The 19,108-nt window shown below is 40.3% G+C and overlaps 1 protein-coding gene across 13 annotated transcripts in view; it reads right to left on the bottom strand.

The window, feature by feature from the left end:
* Positions 1 to 19,108, bottom strand: part of Asator (tau-tubulin kinase asator) — a 595,476-nt gene that overhangs the window by 3,921 nt on the left and 572,447 nt on the right. The window contains exon 21 of one of the 13 annotated variants that reach the window (XR_011712966.1): positions 10,671 to 10,798. The exons of 10 other annotated variants lie outside the window; for them this stretch is intronic. Coding sequence is in view for 2 of the 3 variants with exons in the window: in XM_071663250.1 (XP_071519351.1) it covers positions 10,718 to 10,784 (67 nt within the window). In the remaining variant the exon portion in view is untranslated. The remainder of the gene's footprint in view (positions 1 to 10,670; positions 10,799 to 19,108) is intronic. 2 more of the 13 variants (XM_071663250.1, XM_071663257.1) reach the window with 2 other exon arrangements.

Raw genomic sequence — 19,108 nt, 5'->3', positions numbered from 1 at the left:
ATCAACATCAGTGGGATGAGTGGGTGGGAAGATGTCTTCTGCTTTGATATCCAGCTTCTATTGCTATATTTAGATTTATCTCTCTCTTGTTTCTTTACTAGTAGCCTCATTATGGACAACCAGGTCCTATGTACTCCCTTTCTCACACGCCCAAATCCACCTTCCACAAGCTGCACCACTTCTTTCGCACATGTAAGCAATGTTTCCCTAATTACCTGCCATTCTTTCCAACTACCCTAATTTCATTTACTCTATATTTTAAACATTCTTCATCCAGTTTCTCCTGGTATTTCCTCATCCAATACACTTTTCCAAGCTCACTCACTTTCATCACACCCTTTCCACTCACGTCATTTCCTTGAGTGAGAAACTGCAAAAGTTGGTAACTGACTTTGGGAGATTGCATGAAAGGATGAAGTTGAGAGTAAATGTGAATAAAAGCAAGTTTTAGAGGGGCTGAGGGACATGTTAAATGTGGTGTGTTTCAACTGCGAAAATGATGAGTAAGTGAGGTGTTTTAGATACCAAGGAGTAGACTTGGCAACAAATGGGAGCAGAAGAGTCATAGAGTGGGTGGAGAAGGCAAGGTCCTGGAAGCACTACGGAATGTGTGGAAAGAGTTGTCATTGTCTGGAAGAAAGTAGCCAAGTTTGAAGGTAAAGTAGTTCCAACAAAGTTTTATGGTTGTGAGGCAAGGGATGTAGATGAGGATGTGTTTGAAATGAAATGTTTGAGGACAATATGTAGTGTGAGGTGGTTTGATAAATTAAGTAATAAAAGGGTAAAATAGAGGTATGGCAATAAGAAGAATGTTAATGAGAAAGATGAAAATTTTTTAATTTGTTTATGGATGGGGTAGTTAGGGAGGTAAATGCAAGAGTTTTGGAGAGAGGGATGGGTTTGCAGTGTGTTGGGGATAAGAGGGCCCGAGAAGTGAGTCAGTTGTTGTTTGCCAATGATACAGCTCTAGTGGCTGATTCATGTGAGAAACTGTAGAAGATGGTGACTGAGTTTGGAAAAGTGTGTGGAAGGAGAAAGCTGAGAGCAAATGTGAATAAGAGCATGGTTATTAGGTTCAGTAGGGTTGAGGAACAAGTTAACTGGGATGTAAGTTTGAATGGAGAAAAATTGGAGGAAGTGAGGTTTTTAGATATCTGGAAGTGGACTTAGCAGCGATGGAACCATGGAAGCAGGAGCGAGTCAGAGGGTGGGGGAGGGGGTGAAGGTTCTGGGAGTGATGAACGTGTGGAAAGAGAGAACGTTATTTTGGAGAGCAAAAATGGGTATGTTTGGAGGAATAGTAGTTCCAACAATGTTACATAGTTGTGAGGCAGGGGTTATAGATAGGGTGAATGTGTTGGAAAAGAAATGTTTAAAGACAATATATGGCGTGAGATGGTTTGGTCGTGTAAGTAATAAAAGGGTAAGAGAGATGTGTGGAAATAAAAAGAGTGCAGTTGAGAGAGCAGAAGAGGGTGTGTTGAAATGGTTTGGACATACCTATAATTTCAATGTATACATTTATTTTATTTATTTTGCTTTGTCGCTGTCTCTCGCGTTAGCGAGGTAGCGCAAGGAAACAGATGAAAGAATGGCCAACCCACCCACATACACATGTATATACATACATGTCCACACACGCAAATATACATACCTATACATCTCAATGTATACATATATATACACACACATACATATACACATGTACATAATTCATACCGTCTACCTTTATTCCTTCCCATCGCCATCCCGCCACACATGAAATAACAACCCCCTCCCCCCTCATGTGTGTGAGGTAGCTCTAGGAAAAGACAACAAAGGCCACATTCGTTCACACTCAGTCTCTAGCTGTCATGTATAATGCACCGAAACTACAGCTCCCTTTCCACATCCAGGCCCCACAGAACTTTCCATGGTTTACCCCAGACGCTTCACATGCCCTGGTTCAATCCACTGACAGCACGTCGACCCCGGTATACCACATCGTTCCAATTCACTCTATTCCTTGCACACCTTTCACCCTCCTGCATGTTCAGGCATTGATCACTCAAAATCTTTTTCACTCCATCCTTCCACCTCCAATTTGGTCTCCCTCTTCTCCTCGTTCCCTTCACCTCTGACACATATATTCTCTTTGTAAATCTTTCCTCACTCATTCTTTCCATGTGGCCAAACCATTTCAAAACACCCTCGTCTGCTCTCTCAACCACACTCTTTTATTACCACACGTCTCTCTTATCCTTTCATTACTTACTCGATCAAACCACCTCACACCACAAATTGTCCTCAAACATCTCGTTTCCAACACATCCACCCTCCTTCGCACAACTCTATCTATAGGGTAAATAATGTAAAACATAAGAAAACACTAACAAAAGATGAGTTTCATTAATGATGCTTGTTGGCTGATTAAATAAGTTGCCTTGTATATTCAATCTACATTTACTAAAAATCTCTCCATCTTTTCCATAATTTCACTATGTTGCCTGATACTGTAGGAAACATCTCATGATGTAAATCTTTTAGCAGTTTTCTTTATCTAGTCCCAGTATTCTCAAATGGAGCACACCACTGTTGGTGGCATGCATAGGACCCTTGTCTTCTCCAAAGACTATTCCTCCTTAAACCTCACAAACATGCTTCAGACCACTCACTTCCTTTGAAGCATTATCATTGACATTTTTCTGTATAAAAAAAAAAATCAAAATTTCCTTGAGAGCACCAGTCTGCACCAAAATAGCTTTACAACAAATAAGATGGCTGCTAGCCTGGTATAGACAGGGCTTGGGATTCGTGAATGACAAGATTATCAACCACACTAGCTTGTTTTGAATCTTGCAGGCAGTCATAAAAACATTAAACAATAGTCAGAGTGGAATCCTTATGATGATGTGATGACCAATATGTCTCAGGATGGAAATGATAAACTTTTTGTGTCAGATGTTGACAATGAAGAATTTGATGGATTTTAGAATATTATGGGTGTGATTCCAGTATACATTCAATAAAATGTAAAAATTTTAGTTGAAGATGTACTTTTTCATCAAACTATCAGTAAAATCTAAACTTTCTGGCTGAAGGACTTACTTTTTGTTTGAACTATATATAACCCAATAATACAATGGAAGCTTTGAAACAGCTTCTGGAACAAACTAAATGACTTAAGGTATCAATGGAAGGTGAAGATTTGTAGAGATTTTCAGAAAAGAAGAGAGAATGTTGGGGTGAAGAGAGTGGTGAGAGTAAGTTAGCTTGGGAAGGAGACTTGTGTGAGGAAGTACCAGGAGAGACTGAGTACAGAATGGAAAAAGGTGAGAACAAAGGAGGTAAGGGGAGTGGGGGAGGAATGGGATGTATTTAGGGAAGCAGTGATGGCTTGTGCAAAAGAAGCTTATGGCATGAGAAGCATGGGAGACAGGCAGATTAGAAAGGGTAGTGAGTGGTGGGATGAAGAAGTAAGATCATTAGTGAAAGAGAAGAGAGAGGCATTTGGAAGATTTTTGCAGGGAAATAATGCAAATGATTGGGATCTTTGCAGGGAAATAATGCAAATGATTGGGAGATGTATAAAAGAAAGAGGCAGGAGGTCAAGAGAAAGGTGCAAGAGGTGAAAAAGAGGGCAAATGAGAGTTGGCATAAGAGAGTATCATTAAATTTTAGGGAGAATAAAAAGATGTTTTGGAAGGAGGTAAATAAAGTGCATAAGACAAGGGAGCAAATGGGAACATCAGTGAAGGGGGATAATGGGGAGGTGATAACAAGTAGTGGTGATGTGAGAAGGAGATGGAGTGAGTATTTTGAAGGTTTGTTGAATGTGTTTGATGATAGAGTGGCAGATATAGGGTGTTTTGTTCGAGGTGGTGTGCAAAGTAAGAGGGTTACGGAGAATGATTTGGTAAACAGAGAAGAGGTAGTAAAAGCTTTGCGGAAGATGAAAGCCGGAAAGGCAGTGGGTTTGGATGGTACTGCAGTGGAATTTATCAAAAAAGGGGGTGACTATATTGTTGACTGGTTGGTAAGGTTATTTAATGTATGTATGACTCATGGTGAGGTGCCTGAGAATTGGCGGAATGCATGCATAGTGGCATTGTACAAAGGCAAAAGGGATAAGAGTGAGTGCTCAAATTACAGAGGTATAAGTTTGTTGAGTATTCCTGGTAAATTATATGGGAGGGTATTGATTGAGAGGGTGAAGGCATGTACAGAGCATCAGTTTGGGGAAGAGCAGTGTGGTTTCAGAAGTGGTAGAGGATGTGTGAATCAGGTGTTTGCTTTGAAGAATGTATGTGAGGAATACTTAGAAAAGCAAATGGATTTGTATGTAGCATTTATGGATCTGGAGAAGGCATATGATAGAGTTGACAGAGATGCTCCGTAGAAGGTTTTAAGAATATACGGTGTGGGAGGTACGTTGTTAGAAGCAGTGAAAAGTTTTGATCGAGGATGTAAGGCATGTGTACGTGTAGGAAGAGAGGAAAGTGATTGGTTCTCAGTAAATGTTGGTTTGTGGCAGGGGTGCATGATGTCTCCATGGCTGTTTAATTTGTTTATGGATGGGGTTGTTAGGGAGGTGAATGCAAGAGTTTTGGAGAGAGGGGCAAGTATGCAGTCTGTTGTGGATGAGAGAGCTTGGGAAGTGAGTCAGTTGTTATTCGCTGATGATGCAGTGCTGGTGGCTGATTCGTGTGAGAAACTGCAGAAGCTGGTGACTGAGTATGGTAAAGTGTGTGAAAGAAGAAAGTTGAGAGTAAATGTGAATAAGAGCAAGGTTATTAGGTACAGTAGGGTTGAGGGACAAGTCAATTGGGAGGTAAGTTTGAATGGAGAAAAACTGGAGGAAGTGAAGTGTTTTAGATATCTGGGAGTGGAATTGGCAGTGGATGGAACCATGGAAGCAGAAGTGAATCATAGGGTGGGGGAGGGGCGAAAGTTCTGGGATTGTTGAAAAATGTGTGGAAGTCGAGAAAGTTATCTTGGAAAGCAAAAATGGTTATGTTTGAAGGAACAGTGGCTACAACAATGTTATATGGTTGTGAGGCATAGGCTATAGATAGAGTTGTGCGGAGGAGGGTGGATGTGCTAGAAATGAGATGTTTGAGGACAATGTATAGTGTAAGGTAGTTTGATCGAGTAAGTAATGAAAGGGTAAGAGAGATGTGTGGTAATAAAAAGAGTGTGGTTGAGAGAGCAGAAGGTGTTTTGAAATGGTTTGGTCACATGGAAAGAATGAGTGAGGAAAGATTGACAAAGAGGATATATGTGTCAGAGGTGGAGGGAACAAGAAGTGGGAGACCAAATTGGAGGTGGAAAGATAGAGTGAAGAAGATTTTGAGTGATCGGGGCCTAAACATACAGGAGGGTGAAAGGCATGCAAGGAATAGAGTGAATTGGAACGATGTGGTATACTGGGGTCGATGTGCTGTCAATGGATTGAACCAGGGCATGTGAAGCATCTGGAAAGTTTTGTGGGGCTTGGATGTGGAAAGGGAGCTGTGGTTTTGGTGCATTATACATGACAGCTAGAGACTGAGTGTGAACGAATGTGGCCTTTGTTGTCTTTTCCTCGCGCTACCTCATGCACATGCAGGGGAAGGGGGTTGTCATTTCATGTGTGGCGGGGTGGCAACGGGAATGAATAAGGGCAAACAGTATGAATTATGGACAATGTATATATGCATATGTCTGTGTGTGTATAAATATGTGTATGTTGAGATGTACAGGTATGTATATGTGCTGTGTGTGGACGTGTGTATATATACATGTGTATGTGGGTGGGTTAGGCCATTCTTTCGTCTGTTTCCTTGCGCTACCTTGCTAACACAGGAGAGAGCGACAAAGTATAATAAATAAATAAATAAATATGAATGGAATATTATCACTAGGGACAGGGGAGAAAGAATACTTTCCACGTATTCCCTGCATGTCATAGAAGGCAACTGAAAGGGGAGGGAGCAGGGGGCTGGAAATCCTCCCCTCCCAAATATAATTTTCCAAAAGAAGGAACAGAGAATGGGGCAAAGTAAGGATATTCCCTCTAAAGCTCAATCCTCTGTTCTTAATGCTACCTTGCTAATGCGGGAAATGGCGAATATGTATGAAAAATTATCAACAGAATCTAAACACTGAAACAGCAGTTCAAAATGGTGACCACCCACATCAAAAGACCATTCATCTTCATCAACTTCAATTCATTCACTTGGAAATTCACCTAGAATTTTGAGGTTCCCATTCTATACTCAACATGTAGGTTGACTACTTAGTTTGGGACTGATGTTTTTTAACTTCAAAGGTTAAACTGTACACCACAGTATACAGTACTTTAACATTTATGCCAACTCTTTTACCTTATCTCTTTTTGAAATTCAGAATTATTCTTAACAATCCATGACTCACCTAACACCAATTGTCATTTGCCAAAAATTTCCACCAAGGTCCTGCTGAGGCATACAGTCAATGACATTTTATATGTTTCTTTTTAAGAGTACTGTAAATACTGAAGTATATTTTTACACATTCTTTCCAGTTCAAAATCATCATACTGTGTGTACTAACTCTGTATCTATCAATTCTATGCCAGGGGCCCTCTCTTAACAAAGAGGTTGTATTGTTCAAGCACAATGTCATTGTAAGAGTCACTGAATCCTACATCACATGGAGGGTTACATTTCTAACCAAAAATTTGCACCACCTGAAAACCTTACTGAACCGAGTGTTTTGAAGGAGTGTGAAATGTGCTTGGTGATATATTGATAAATGTAGGGTGTTTGAGACAGGGTAGTATGCAAACTGAGAGAGTCGTGGAGAGTGGTTTCGTGAAGAGAGACTTGCATAAGATGAAGTGTAACAAGATGGCTGAAGTGGATGGTTTTGTGCCTGAATTTAGTAAGAAAGGAGTGACTGTGCTGTTGTGATTGATATGGATTTTTAGAGTATATATGGATAATGGTGAGGTGCCTAATGATTGGCAGAATGCATGTATAGTGCCACTGTATAAAGGCAAAGGGAGTAAAGGTGTGTGTTCAAACTAAAGAGGTATAAGTTTGAGTATACCTGGTAAATTGTATGGGAGAGTAATGATTAAGAGGGTGAAGGCATGTACAGAGCATCAGACTGAGGAGGAACAGTGGTTTCACATGTGGTGAAGGATGTGTGGATCAGATGTTGGCTTTAAAGAATGTGTGAGAGAAATAGAGAAATAGATGAATTTGTATATGGCATTTATGGATCAGAAGGAAAAATATGTAGGGTCGATAGAGATGCTGTATGTATGTATGTATGTATGTATGTATGTATGTATGTATGTATGTATGTATGTATGTATACACTGAAATGCATATGTACGAATATGTGCATGTATGGGCGTTTATGTGTGTGTGTGTGTGTGTGTGTGTGTGTGTGTGTGTGTGTGTGTGTGTGTGTATATATATATATATATATATATATATATATATATATATATATATATATATATATATATACATATATATATATATATATATATATATATATATATATGTAGGGGAGAAAGAATACTTCCCACGTATTCCCTGCGTGTCGTAGAAGGCGACTAAAAGGGAAGGGAGCGGGGGGCTGGAAATCCTCCCCTGTTTTTTTTTTTGATTTTCCAAAAGCAGGAACAGAGAAGGGGGCCAGGTGAGGATGTTCCCTCAAAGGTCCAGTCCTCTGTTCTTAACGCTACCTTGCTAACGCGGGAAATGGCAAATAGTATGAAAAAAAAAAAAAAAAAAAAAAATATATATATATATATATATATATATATATATATATATATATGAAGATGAAGAGGGTGGTGAGAGTAAGTGAGCTTGGGAAGGAGACTTGTGTGAGGAATTACCAGGAGAGACTGAGTACAGAATGGAAAAAAGTGAGAACAATGGAAGTAAGGGGAGTGGGGGAGGAATGGGATGTATTTAGGGTATCAGTGATGGATTGTGCAAAAGATGCTTGTGGCATGAGAAGAGTGGGAGGTGGGTTGATTAGAAAGGGTAGTGAGTGGTGGGATGAAGAAGTAAGATTATTAGTGAAAGAGAAGAGAGAGGCATTTGGACGATTTTTGCAGGGAAAAAATGCAATTGAGTGGGAGATGTATAAAAGAAAGAGACAGGAGGTCAAGAGAAAGGTGCAAGAGGTGAAAAAGAGGGCAAATGAGAGTTGGGGTGAGAGAGTATCATTAAATTTTAGGGAGAATAAAAAGATGTTCTGGAAGGAGGTAAATAAAGTGCGTAAGACTAGGGAGCAAATGGGAACTTCAGTGAAGGGCCCAAATGGGGAGGTGATAACAAGTAGTGGTGATGTGAGAAGGAGATGGAGTGAGTATTTTGAAGGTTTGCTGAATGTGTTTGATGATAGAGTGGCAGATATAGGGTGTTTTGGTCGAGGTGGTGTGCAAAGTGAGAGGGTTAGGGAAAATGATTTGGTAAACAGAGAAGAGGTAGTAAAAGCTTTGCGGAAGATGAAAGCCGGCAAGGCAGCAGGTTTGGATGGTACTGCAGTGGAATTTATTAAAAAAAGGGGGTGACTGTATTATTGACTGGTTGGTAAGGTTATTTAATGTATGTATGACTCATGGTGAGGTGCCTGAGGATTGGCGGAATGCGTGCATAGTGACATTGTACAAAGGCAAAGGGGATAAGAGTGAGTGCTCAAATTACAGAGGAATAAGTTTGTTGAGTATTCCTGGTAAATTATATGGGAGGGTATTGATTGAGAGGGTGAAGGCATGTACAGAGCATCAGATTGGGGAAGAGCAGTGTGGTTTCAGAAGTGGTAGAGGATGTGTGGATCAGGTGTTTGCTTTGAAGAATGTATATGAGAAATACTTAGAAAAGCAAATGGGTTTGTATGTAGCATTTATGGATCTGGAGAAGGCATATGATAGAGTTGATATATATGCTCTGTGGAAGGTATTAAGAATATATGGTGTGGGAAGGCGAGTTGTTAGAAGCAGTGAAAAGTTTTTATCGAGGGTGCAAGGCATGTGTATGTGTAGGAAGAGAGGAAAGTGATTGGTTCTCAGTGAATGTAGGTTTGCGGCAGGGGTGTGTGATGTTTCCATGGTTGTTTAATTTGTTTATGGATGGGGTTGTTAAGGAGGTGAATGCAAGAGTTTTGGAAAGAGGGGCAAGTATGAGGTCTGTTGTGGATGAGAGAGCTTGGGAAGTGAGTCAGTTGTTGTTAGCTGATGATACAGCGCTGGTGGCTGATTCATGTGAGAAACTGCAGAAGCTGGTGACTGAGTTTGGTAAAGTGTGTGAAAGAAGAAAGTTAAGAGTAAATGTGAATAAGAGCAAGGTTATTAGGCACAGTAGGGTTGAGGATCAAGTCAATTGGGAGGTAAGTTTGAATGGAGAAAAACTGGAGGAAGTAAAGTGTTTTAGATATCTGGGAGTGGATCTGGCAGCGGATGGAACCATGGAAGCGGAAGTGGATCATAGGGTGGGGGAGGGGGCGAAAATTCTGGGAGCCATGAAGAATGTGTGGAAGTTGAGAACATTATCTTGGAAAGCAAAATTGGGTATGTTTGAAGGAATAGTGGTTCCAACAATGTTGTATGGTTGCGAGGCGTGGGCTATGGATAGAGTTGTGCGCAGGAGGATGGATGTGCTGGAAATGAGATGTTTGAGGACAATGTGTGGTGTGAGGTGGTTTGATCGCGTAAGTAACGTAAGGGTAAGAGATGTGTGGAAATAAAAAGAGCGTGGTTGAGAGAGCAGAAGAGGGTGTTTTGAAATGGTTTGGGCACATGGAGAGAATGAGTGAGGAAAGATTGACCGAGAGGATATATGTGTTGGAGGTGGAGGGAACGAGGAGAAGTGGGAGACCAAATTGGAGGTGGAAAGATGGAGTGAAAAAGATTTTGTGTGATCGGGGCCTGAACATGCAGGAGGGTGTAAGGAGGGCAAGGAATAGAGTGAATTGGATCGATGTGGTATACCGGGGTTGACGTGCTGTCAGTTGATTAAAACAGGGCATGTGAAGCGTCTGGGGTAAACCATGGAAAGCTGTGTAGGTTTGTATATTTGCGTGTGTGGACGTATGTATATACATGTGTATGGGGGTGCGTTAGGCCATTTCTTTCGTCTGTTTCCTTGGGCTACCTCGCAAACGCGGGAGACAGCGGCAAAAAAAAAAAAAAAAAATATATATATATATATATATATATATATATATATATATATATATATATATATATATATATATATATATATTATATATATATATATATATATATATATATATATATATATATATATCCCTGGGGATCATGTGCTCCCTCCATGTCACAGAAGGCAACTATGAGGGGCAGGAGCGGGTGGCTGGAAATCCTCCCTTCCTGTATCATTTTCCAAAAGAAGGAGCAGAGCAAGGAGCCAAGCAAGGAGTTTTCCCTCTAAGACTCAGTTGTCTGTTCTTTATGCTACCTCGCTTATGTAGGAAATGGCAAGTATGTGTAGAAAAAATATATATATATAGATAGATAGGTAGATACATAGATAGATAGATAGATAGATAGATAGATAGATAGATAGATAGATACATACATACACACACACACACACACAGCCACACATATATATATATAAGTAAGTATATATGCAGGCAAAACTAGACCCTGCCTGCCTGTGCTTATATCGCAAGAGAAAAGTCACCTTTGGAGAGGTTGCATCATCAGAGTAAAATCTCGTTGAAGAACTTCTCACTCCATAGGCGTCCATCCTTTCCCTGCTACTGATTGTAGTAGAGCCTTGAAGCTGAAGGAGCCCCTGAAGAAGGGGTCCTGGGGTTACATAATTACTATAATAATAATAATAATAATAATAATAATAACAAACATACATATACATTTTTTCAATTATTGTCACCATTTCCAGTGTCAGCGAGGTAGAACTAAGAAAGGACAAAGTAATGGCCTCATTCACTCACATTCATTTTAAAGCTGTCATGTGTAACGCAACAAAACCAGATCCCCATATCCAAAACCCGGCCCAAGAGACCTTTCTGTGGGTTCCCTGATCACTTCATACACCCTGGTTCAGCCCACTAACAATACATTGCCCACTTCAAACCACAATGCTTACATTCAATTTATCCCTTGCATGCCTCACACCCTCCTTCAGAGTATCTTTCACTCCATCTTTCCACAATGTCCTCAGTTTCCCCATTTTCCTTATTTCCTCCACTTTTGACATGTATACCCTCTTGGTCATCCTTAAGTCACTTATTCTCTTTATATATCAAAACCATTTGAATGCATTCTCTTCAGCTCTCTCATGCATACTCTTCTTACTACCACCCCTAACTCTTACTCTATCATTTCATTTTTGAGCAACCCTCTTAAAACCATATATTGCCCACAAGCATTTCATTTCCAATACCTTCACCCTATTCTTTACATTTTTGTTTCTGTCTAAGACCTATTCCTCAAATCCATACAGCAGAGATGGTACTACTTAACCATCACATACCCATCTTTGCCTTTAACACTTTAACGGTTCTGTCACGTATATACCCATAACAGGTTTCATTCTTTATTTTTGACTTTATATATGCATGCAAGTCCAACTGCCATTTATTGTATAAAAAACTTACACATCCACATCAACTCTTGTCATGCAGTGCCCTACAGGTCAGGCTCCCACGTAGTATAAAGAAGAGAAACCCCCCATCTAACCCCCTGCATCTGCCTCCCAGGACATCCATTCCAGCACATCCTCCTTGAGGAGAACTCCTATGATGAGGATGCTCCTACATCCTCATCAACCCACTTGGCAGGCTGAACACCAGCCTTCATCACAGCCTCACCAGGTTGGAAAGAGGAAGACGCTTGCAATGTTGTGTGTGCTTTGAACAGAAAAGGAGGAAAGACACTTACTGGTAGTTTGATGTTTGTTTCAAACTCCACCACAACTATGTTGAAAATATTGGTAGAGTGATGTGAATTTATGTGTGACACAGTGATCTCCTTTATGGTGGTAATGCCTTTCTAGTGATGAGAATTTATTTTTATTTCATTCTTATATATTTTTTTTTTTCATACTATTCGCCATTTCCCGCATTAGCGAGGTAGCGTTAAGAACAGAGGACTGGGCCTTTGAGGGAATATCCTCACCTGGCCCCCTTCTCTGTTCCTCCTTTTGGGGGAAAATAAAAAAAAAAAAAAAAAAAAAAATGTAGATTTATGTAGCCAATTACTGAATTTCTTTTAGTTTTATAAGTGATTTTTGTATTCTCTTTCTACAAAAAAAAAGTGAATTTGCATAACCAGTTACACCACTGAATTTACTTTTATACAAAATCTTAATTTATCATTTTATAAGCTCATATGCAAAGCCAGTTACTAACAGTAATTTCTGTATTCAGAAGTGCTTTACATGTACCCTCAGCAGGTATAAGCCTCATTACCTTGCCCTCTCAGCATATACTTTATCCTTCTAACAACTATGACTTCTGAAGCCTTTGATGACCAATATAAGGTTTCAATTTTCTGATATTTTTTTCTACTTTACCTTATCAACATTTACCATAGGAAAAATGTTTTTTATATGACTTTCCTTCTGAATATGTATGTTTCTTACTGAATTCATTACAATGAGGATGTGATGATCAGGTGTTTGCTTTAAAGAATTTGTAAGAAAAATAATCAAAGAAACAGGAGAATTTGTATGTGGCATTTATGTATCCAGAGAAACCATATGATAAGGGTATCAAGATGCCTTGTAGAAGGAAGGTCTTAAGGATCTATGATACATAAAGAAACTTTTGAGGCAGAGAACTTTTGCCAATCTACACTCAGTCTCTCCTGGTATTCCTTCATACATTTGCTCTTCTCTCATATCATTTCCTCTTTTCAAAAAACTTCTACAAACCTTCATCCTTGTCTCCACAATGTAATGATCACACATCCTACCCGCTACCCATCCTAGCACATTCACATCCTGTCAATTAGCATGTGATCCTATAATTCCCTCTTATCATCTTTCCTAATCAGTCACACATATATTTGTTATGTGTCTCTTCTTAAACCAGGTATTCCTGATTGCAAATTCTTTTTCAGTATATAACTCCACAAGCTGTTCATTGTCACTGTTCATCCCACTGAATATCCCGTGTCACTCAATTATACCCTCAATTTTTACTTTACTCACTCTCTCCTTTAAAACACCCACCACTAATACCTAATCTCTTGCATCAAAACTCGTCATGCAGTCATTCAGCTGCTTTAAAAACAATTGCCTCTCACCATCATCATTCTCATGGTCCAGTGCATAAGCACTAATAATTACCCAGCTCTCATAATCCAGTTATTTTTTTACATACATCAATATATTTTTTTTTTTATTCATATGTACTCACTATTTCCTATGTTAGAAATGTAGCATTCAAGAACAGAAGATTGAGCCTTACAGGGAAAACTCCTAACTTGGCCCCCATCTCTGTTCCTTCTTTTGGAAAAGTAAAACGGGGGGGATTCCCAGCCTCTCACTCTGACACCTTTTAGTCGCTCTCTACAACATGCAGGGAATATGTGGGAAGCATTCATTCTCTCCTATCATCAGGGATAACATCAATATATATCTATATATCCATCTATAGTGGGAACACCTGATTTAAAAAGACAGGTATATATATATATATATATATATATATATATATATATATATATATATATATATATATATATATATATATATATATATCTTTTTCTTTCTTTCAAACTATTCGCCATTTCCCGCATTAGCGAGGTAGCGTTAAGAACAGAGGACTGAGCCTTTGAGGGACTACCCTCACCTGGCCCAATTCTCTGTTCCTTCTTTTGGAAAATTAAAAAAAAAACGAGAGGGGAGGATTTCCAGCCCCCCGCTCCCTCCCCTTTTAGTCGCCTTCTACGACACGCAGGGAATACGTGGGAAGTATTCTTGCTCCCCTATCCCCAGGGATATATATATATATATATATATATATATATATATATACCCCAATCGCTCAAATTCTTTCTCACTCCATCCTTCCACCTCCAGTTTGGTCTCCCACTTCTCCTCGTTCCCTTCACATCTGACATATATATCCTCTGTCAAGTGAGTCACAGGGTGGGGAGGGGGCTGAAGTTCTGAGAGCGTTGAAAAATGTGTGGAAGGCAAGAACATTATCTCAGAAAGCAAAAATGGGTATGTTTGAAGGAATAGTGGTTCCAACAATGTTATATGGTTGCGAGGCGTGGGCTATAGATAGGGTTGTGCGGAGGAGGGTGGATGTGTTGGAAATGAGATGTTTGAGGACAATATGTGGTGTGAGGTTGGTTTGATTAAGTAATGAAAGGGTAGGAGAGATGTGTGGTAATAAAAAGAGTGTGGTTGAGAAAGCAGAAGAGGGTGCATTGAAATGGTTTGGTCACATGGAGAGAATGAGTGAGGAAAGATTGACAGAGAGGATATAGGCGTCAGAGGTGGAGGGAACGAGGAGAAGTGGGAGACCAAATTAGAGGTGGAAGGATGGAGTGAAAAAGATTTTGAGCAATCAGGGCCTGAACATGCAGGAGAGTGAAAGGCGTGCAAGGAATAGAGTGAATTGGAACGATGTGGTATACTGGGGTCAACGTGCTGTCAATGGATTGAACCAGGGCAAGTGAAGCGTCTGGGGTAAACCATGGAAAGTTTTGTGGGGCCTGGACGTGGAAAGGGAGTTATAGTTTCGGTGCATTATACATGACAGCGAGAGACTGAATGTGAACGAATGTGGCCTTTGCTGTCTTTTCCTAGCGCCACCTCATGTGCATGTGAAGGGAGGGGGTTGTCATTTCATGTGTGGCGGGGTGGCGACAGGAATGAATAAATGCAGCAAGTATGAATTACGTACATGTGTATATATGTATATGTCTATGAATGTATATGTATACGTTGAAATGTATAGGTATGTACATGTGCGTGTGTGAACGTGTATGTATATACATGTGTATGTGGGTGGGTTGGGCCATTCTTTCGTCTGTTTCCTTGTGCTACCTCGCTAACACTGGAGACAGCAACAAAGTATAATAAATATAAATGAAATGTATAATATACCAAATCCAGAGGCTCTTTTCACAGCCAAGCCTCACAAACCTTTCTGTGGTTTCCCTTGACTGATTCATATACTATGGTTCAGTGCAATGATATCATGTAGCCCAGTGCATAGAACATGCTTCAATTCACTCTATAGATACTGTGCACACCTCAACCCTCCTGCATGTTCATGCCAAAACCCCTCAAAAGCATTTCTCATTTCATTCTTCCACTTCCAGTTTAGTCTCCCCATTCTCCTTGTCCACAACTTCCACAAATCATCTCGATCAACCTTATCATGCTTTCTCCAGTTCTGTAGCTGGTACAAACAAATCCATCTATTTCACTAAGTATTTCTCACACTCATTCTTCATAGCAAATACCTGATCACACATCCTCCATCACTCCTAAAACTACACTGTTCCTCCCCAGTCTGATATTCTGAGCATGCCACCACCCCTCTCAATCACCACTCTCCCATGCAACTTACTAGGTATAATCAACAAAGTTATACCACTGTAATCTGAATATTCACTTCTGTTCCCCTTGCCTTTATACTATGGCACCATACAGGTATTCCTCCAATCATCAGGCATTCATCTTGAACAATGTTTACAGTAAAAATTCTAACTAAACAATATTAACACTATCATCCCTTTTCTTGATAATTCGACTGAAATACTATCCATTCCAGGCATTTTGACACACTTCATCTTATGCAAGGCTTTCACCACCTTCACCCTTTTCATGACACTTTCCATGACTCTTGCTTCACATACCTCCATCTCCCAAACACCTTACATTAGCCACCCTATCAACTGACACATTCGACAGCTGTTCAAGATACTCGCCCCATCTATTCTACACTTCTTCCTTATTTGTTACTACTTCTCCATTGATGCTTCCATTTGCTCTCTTGTTTTCCTCACACTATTCATCTCCTGCCAAAACATTTTCTTACCCTGAAGTCTGTCAATACATTTTCAACCAAACTCTCATTTGCCCTATTTTTCATCCCTGCACCTTCCCCTTGACTTCCAGCCACTTACTCTTGTACATCTCCAAGTCAACCATACTCCTTAACTTCTTCATCCTATCACTCATTAACCCTCTCTCACACACCCAAATCCCAACTTCCACATGCCAAACACCTCTCTTGCACATCTAAGCACCATTTCCTTAAATTACTCCAATTCCTTGCCTACTCTCCTACTCACATTTACTTTCTCCTTTTGCCATTCTTCACCCATCCACTATAGATAACCTTTTCACACAAGTATCTTTTACAAACTCATTTACTTTCATCATCCTTTCCCTCCAGTATAATTTCCTCTTCCCTTAAAGCCTCTACAAACCTTCACCCTAAACTCCATCAGGAAATGATCAAACATCCCATAAGCTGCTCATTTCAGCAAATGACATAAGGGGAGTGGGGGAGGAATGGGATGTATTTAGGGAAGCAGTGATAGCTTGTGCAAAAGATGCATGCGGCATGAGAAACGTGGGAGGTGGGCAGATTAGAAAGGGTAGTGAATGGTGGGATGAAGAAGTAAGATTGTTAGTTAAAGAAAAGAGAGGCATTTGGACGATGTTTGCAGGGAAGAAATGCAAATGACCAGAAAGGTATAAAAGAAAGTGGCAGGAGGTCAAGAGAAAGGTGCAAGAGGTGAAAAAGAGGACAAAAGAGAGTTGAGGTGAGAGAGTAACATTAAATTTTAGGGAGAATAAAAAGATGTTTTGGAAGGAGGTAAATATAGTGCATAAGACAAGAGAACAAATGAGAACATCGGTGAAGGGGCAAATGGGGAGGTAATAACAAGTAGCGGTGAAGTGAGAAGATGAAGTGAGTATTTTGAAGGTTTGTTGAATGTGTTTGATATAGGGTGTTTTGATTGGGGTGGAGTGCAAAGTGGGTGGGTCAGGGAGAATTATTTTGTGAACAGAGAAGAGGTAGTGAAAGCTTTGCAGAAGATGAAAGCAGGCAAGGCAGCAGGTTTGGATGGTATTGCAGTGGAATTTATTAAAAAAGGGGGTGACTGTGTTGTTGATTGGGTGGTAAGGATATTCAATGTATGTAAGGATTATGGTAAAGTGCCTGAGGAATGGCAGAATGCATGCAAAGTGCCATTGTACAAAGTCAAAGGGGATAATGTTGAGAGTTCAGATTACAGAGGCATTAATCTGTTCAGTATTTCTGGGAAATCAATTATATGGAGGGTATTGATTGAGAGGGTAAAGGCACGTACAGAGCATCAGATTGGGGAAGAGCAGTATGGTTTCAGAGGTGGTAGAGGATGTGTGGATCAGGTGTTTGTTTTGAAGAATGTATGTGAGAAATACTTTGAAAAACAGATGGATTTGTACATAGCATTTATGGATCTGGAAAGATGGTTTGTGGAGGGTTTTAAGAGTATTTGATGTGGGAGGTATGTTGCTAGAAGCAGTGAAAAGTTTTTACCATGGATGTAAGACATGTGAGCAAGTAGGAAGAGAGGAAAGTGACTGGTTCTCAGTGAATGTTGGTTTGCAGCAGGTGTGCTTTGTGGAGGGTTTTAGGAGTATATGATGTGGGAGGTATGTTGCTAGAAGCAGTGAAAAGTTTACACCATGGATGTAAGACGTGTGCATGTAGGAAGAGAGGAAAGTGATTGATTGTCAGTGAATGTTGGTTTGCGGCATGGTTGTTTGATTTGTTTATAGATGGTATGGTTATGGAGGTGAATGCAAGAGTTTTAGCGAGAGGGGTACGTATGCAGTCTGTTCTGAAAGAGAGGGCATGGGAAGTGAGTCAGTTGTTTGCTGATGATACAACGCTGGTGGCTGGTTCAGGTGAGAAACTGCAGAAGTTGGTGACTGAGTTTGGTAGTGTGTGAAAGAAGGAAGCTGAGAGTAAATGTGAATAAGAGCAAGGCTGTTAGCTTCAGTAAGGTTGAGGGACAAGTTAATTGGGAACTAAGTTTGAATGGAGAAAAACTAGAGGAAGTGAAGTGTTCTAGATATCTTGGAGTAGCCTTAGCAGCGGATGGAACTATGGAAGCGGAAGTGACTCAGAGGGTGGGGGAGGGTGCAAAGGTTCTGGGAGCGTTGAAGAATGTGTGGAAGGCATGAACACTGTCTCATAGAGCAAAAATGGGTATGTTTATAGGAACAGTGGTTCTAATAATTATATGGTTGCGAGGCATGGGCAAGGTTGTTCGGAGGAGGGTGGATGTGTTGGAGATGAAAGTTTGAGGACAACATGTGGTGTGACATGGTATGATGGAGTAAGTAATGAAAGGGTAAGAGAGATGTGTGGTAATAAAAAGAGTGTGGTTGAGAGAGCAGAAGAGGGTGTGTTGAAATGGTTTGGTCACATGGAGAGAATGAGTGAGGAAAGATTGACAAAGAAGATACATGTGTCATAGGTGGAGGGAACGAGAAGTGGGAGACCATATTGGAGGTGGAAGGATGGAGTCAAAAAGATTTTGAGTAATCAGGGCCTCAGCATACAGGAGGGTGAAAGGTATGCAAGGAATAAAGTGAATTGTGGTATACCGGGGTTGCCGTGCTGTCAATGGATTGACCAGGGTATGTGAAGTGTCTGGGGTAAACTATGGAAAGTTTTGTGGGGCCGGCATGTGGAAAAAGAGCTCTGGTTTCAGTGCATTGTACATGACAGCTAGAGATTGAGTGTGAATGAATGTTGCCTTTGTTCTCTTTCCTGGCGCTAACTCATGTGTGGTGGGGTGGCGACAGGAATGAATGAAGGCAGCAAGTATGAATATGTACATGTGTATATATGTATATGTCTGTGTATGTATATGTGCGTGTGTGGGCGTGTTTGTATATACATGTGCATGTAGGTGGGTTGGGCCATTCTTTCATCTGTTTCCTTGCACTACCTCGCTAACACGGGAGACAGCAACAAAGTACAATTAATGAAATAAGATAATATATATATTCTTTCTTTTTTCTTTCATACCATTAACCATTTCCTACGTTAGCAAGGTAGCGTTAAGAACAGAGGACTGGGCCTTTGAGGGAATATCCTCACCTGGCCCCCTTCTCTGTTC

Source organism: Panulirus ornatus, chromosome 1 (assembly GCF_036320965.1).
Source record: "Panulirus ornatus isolate Po-2019 chromosome 1, ASM3632096v1, whole genome shotgun sequence".
Classification (NCBI taxonomy): Eukaryota; Metazoa; Arthropoda; class Malacostraca; order Decapoda; family Palinuridae; genus Panulirus; species Panulirus ornatus.
The sequence above is the reverse complement of the archived record's forward strand: the minus strand, read 5'-3'. Positions and strand labels throughout refer to the sequence as shown.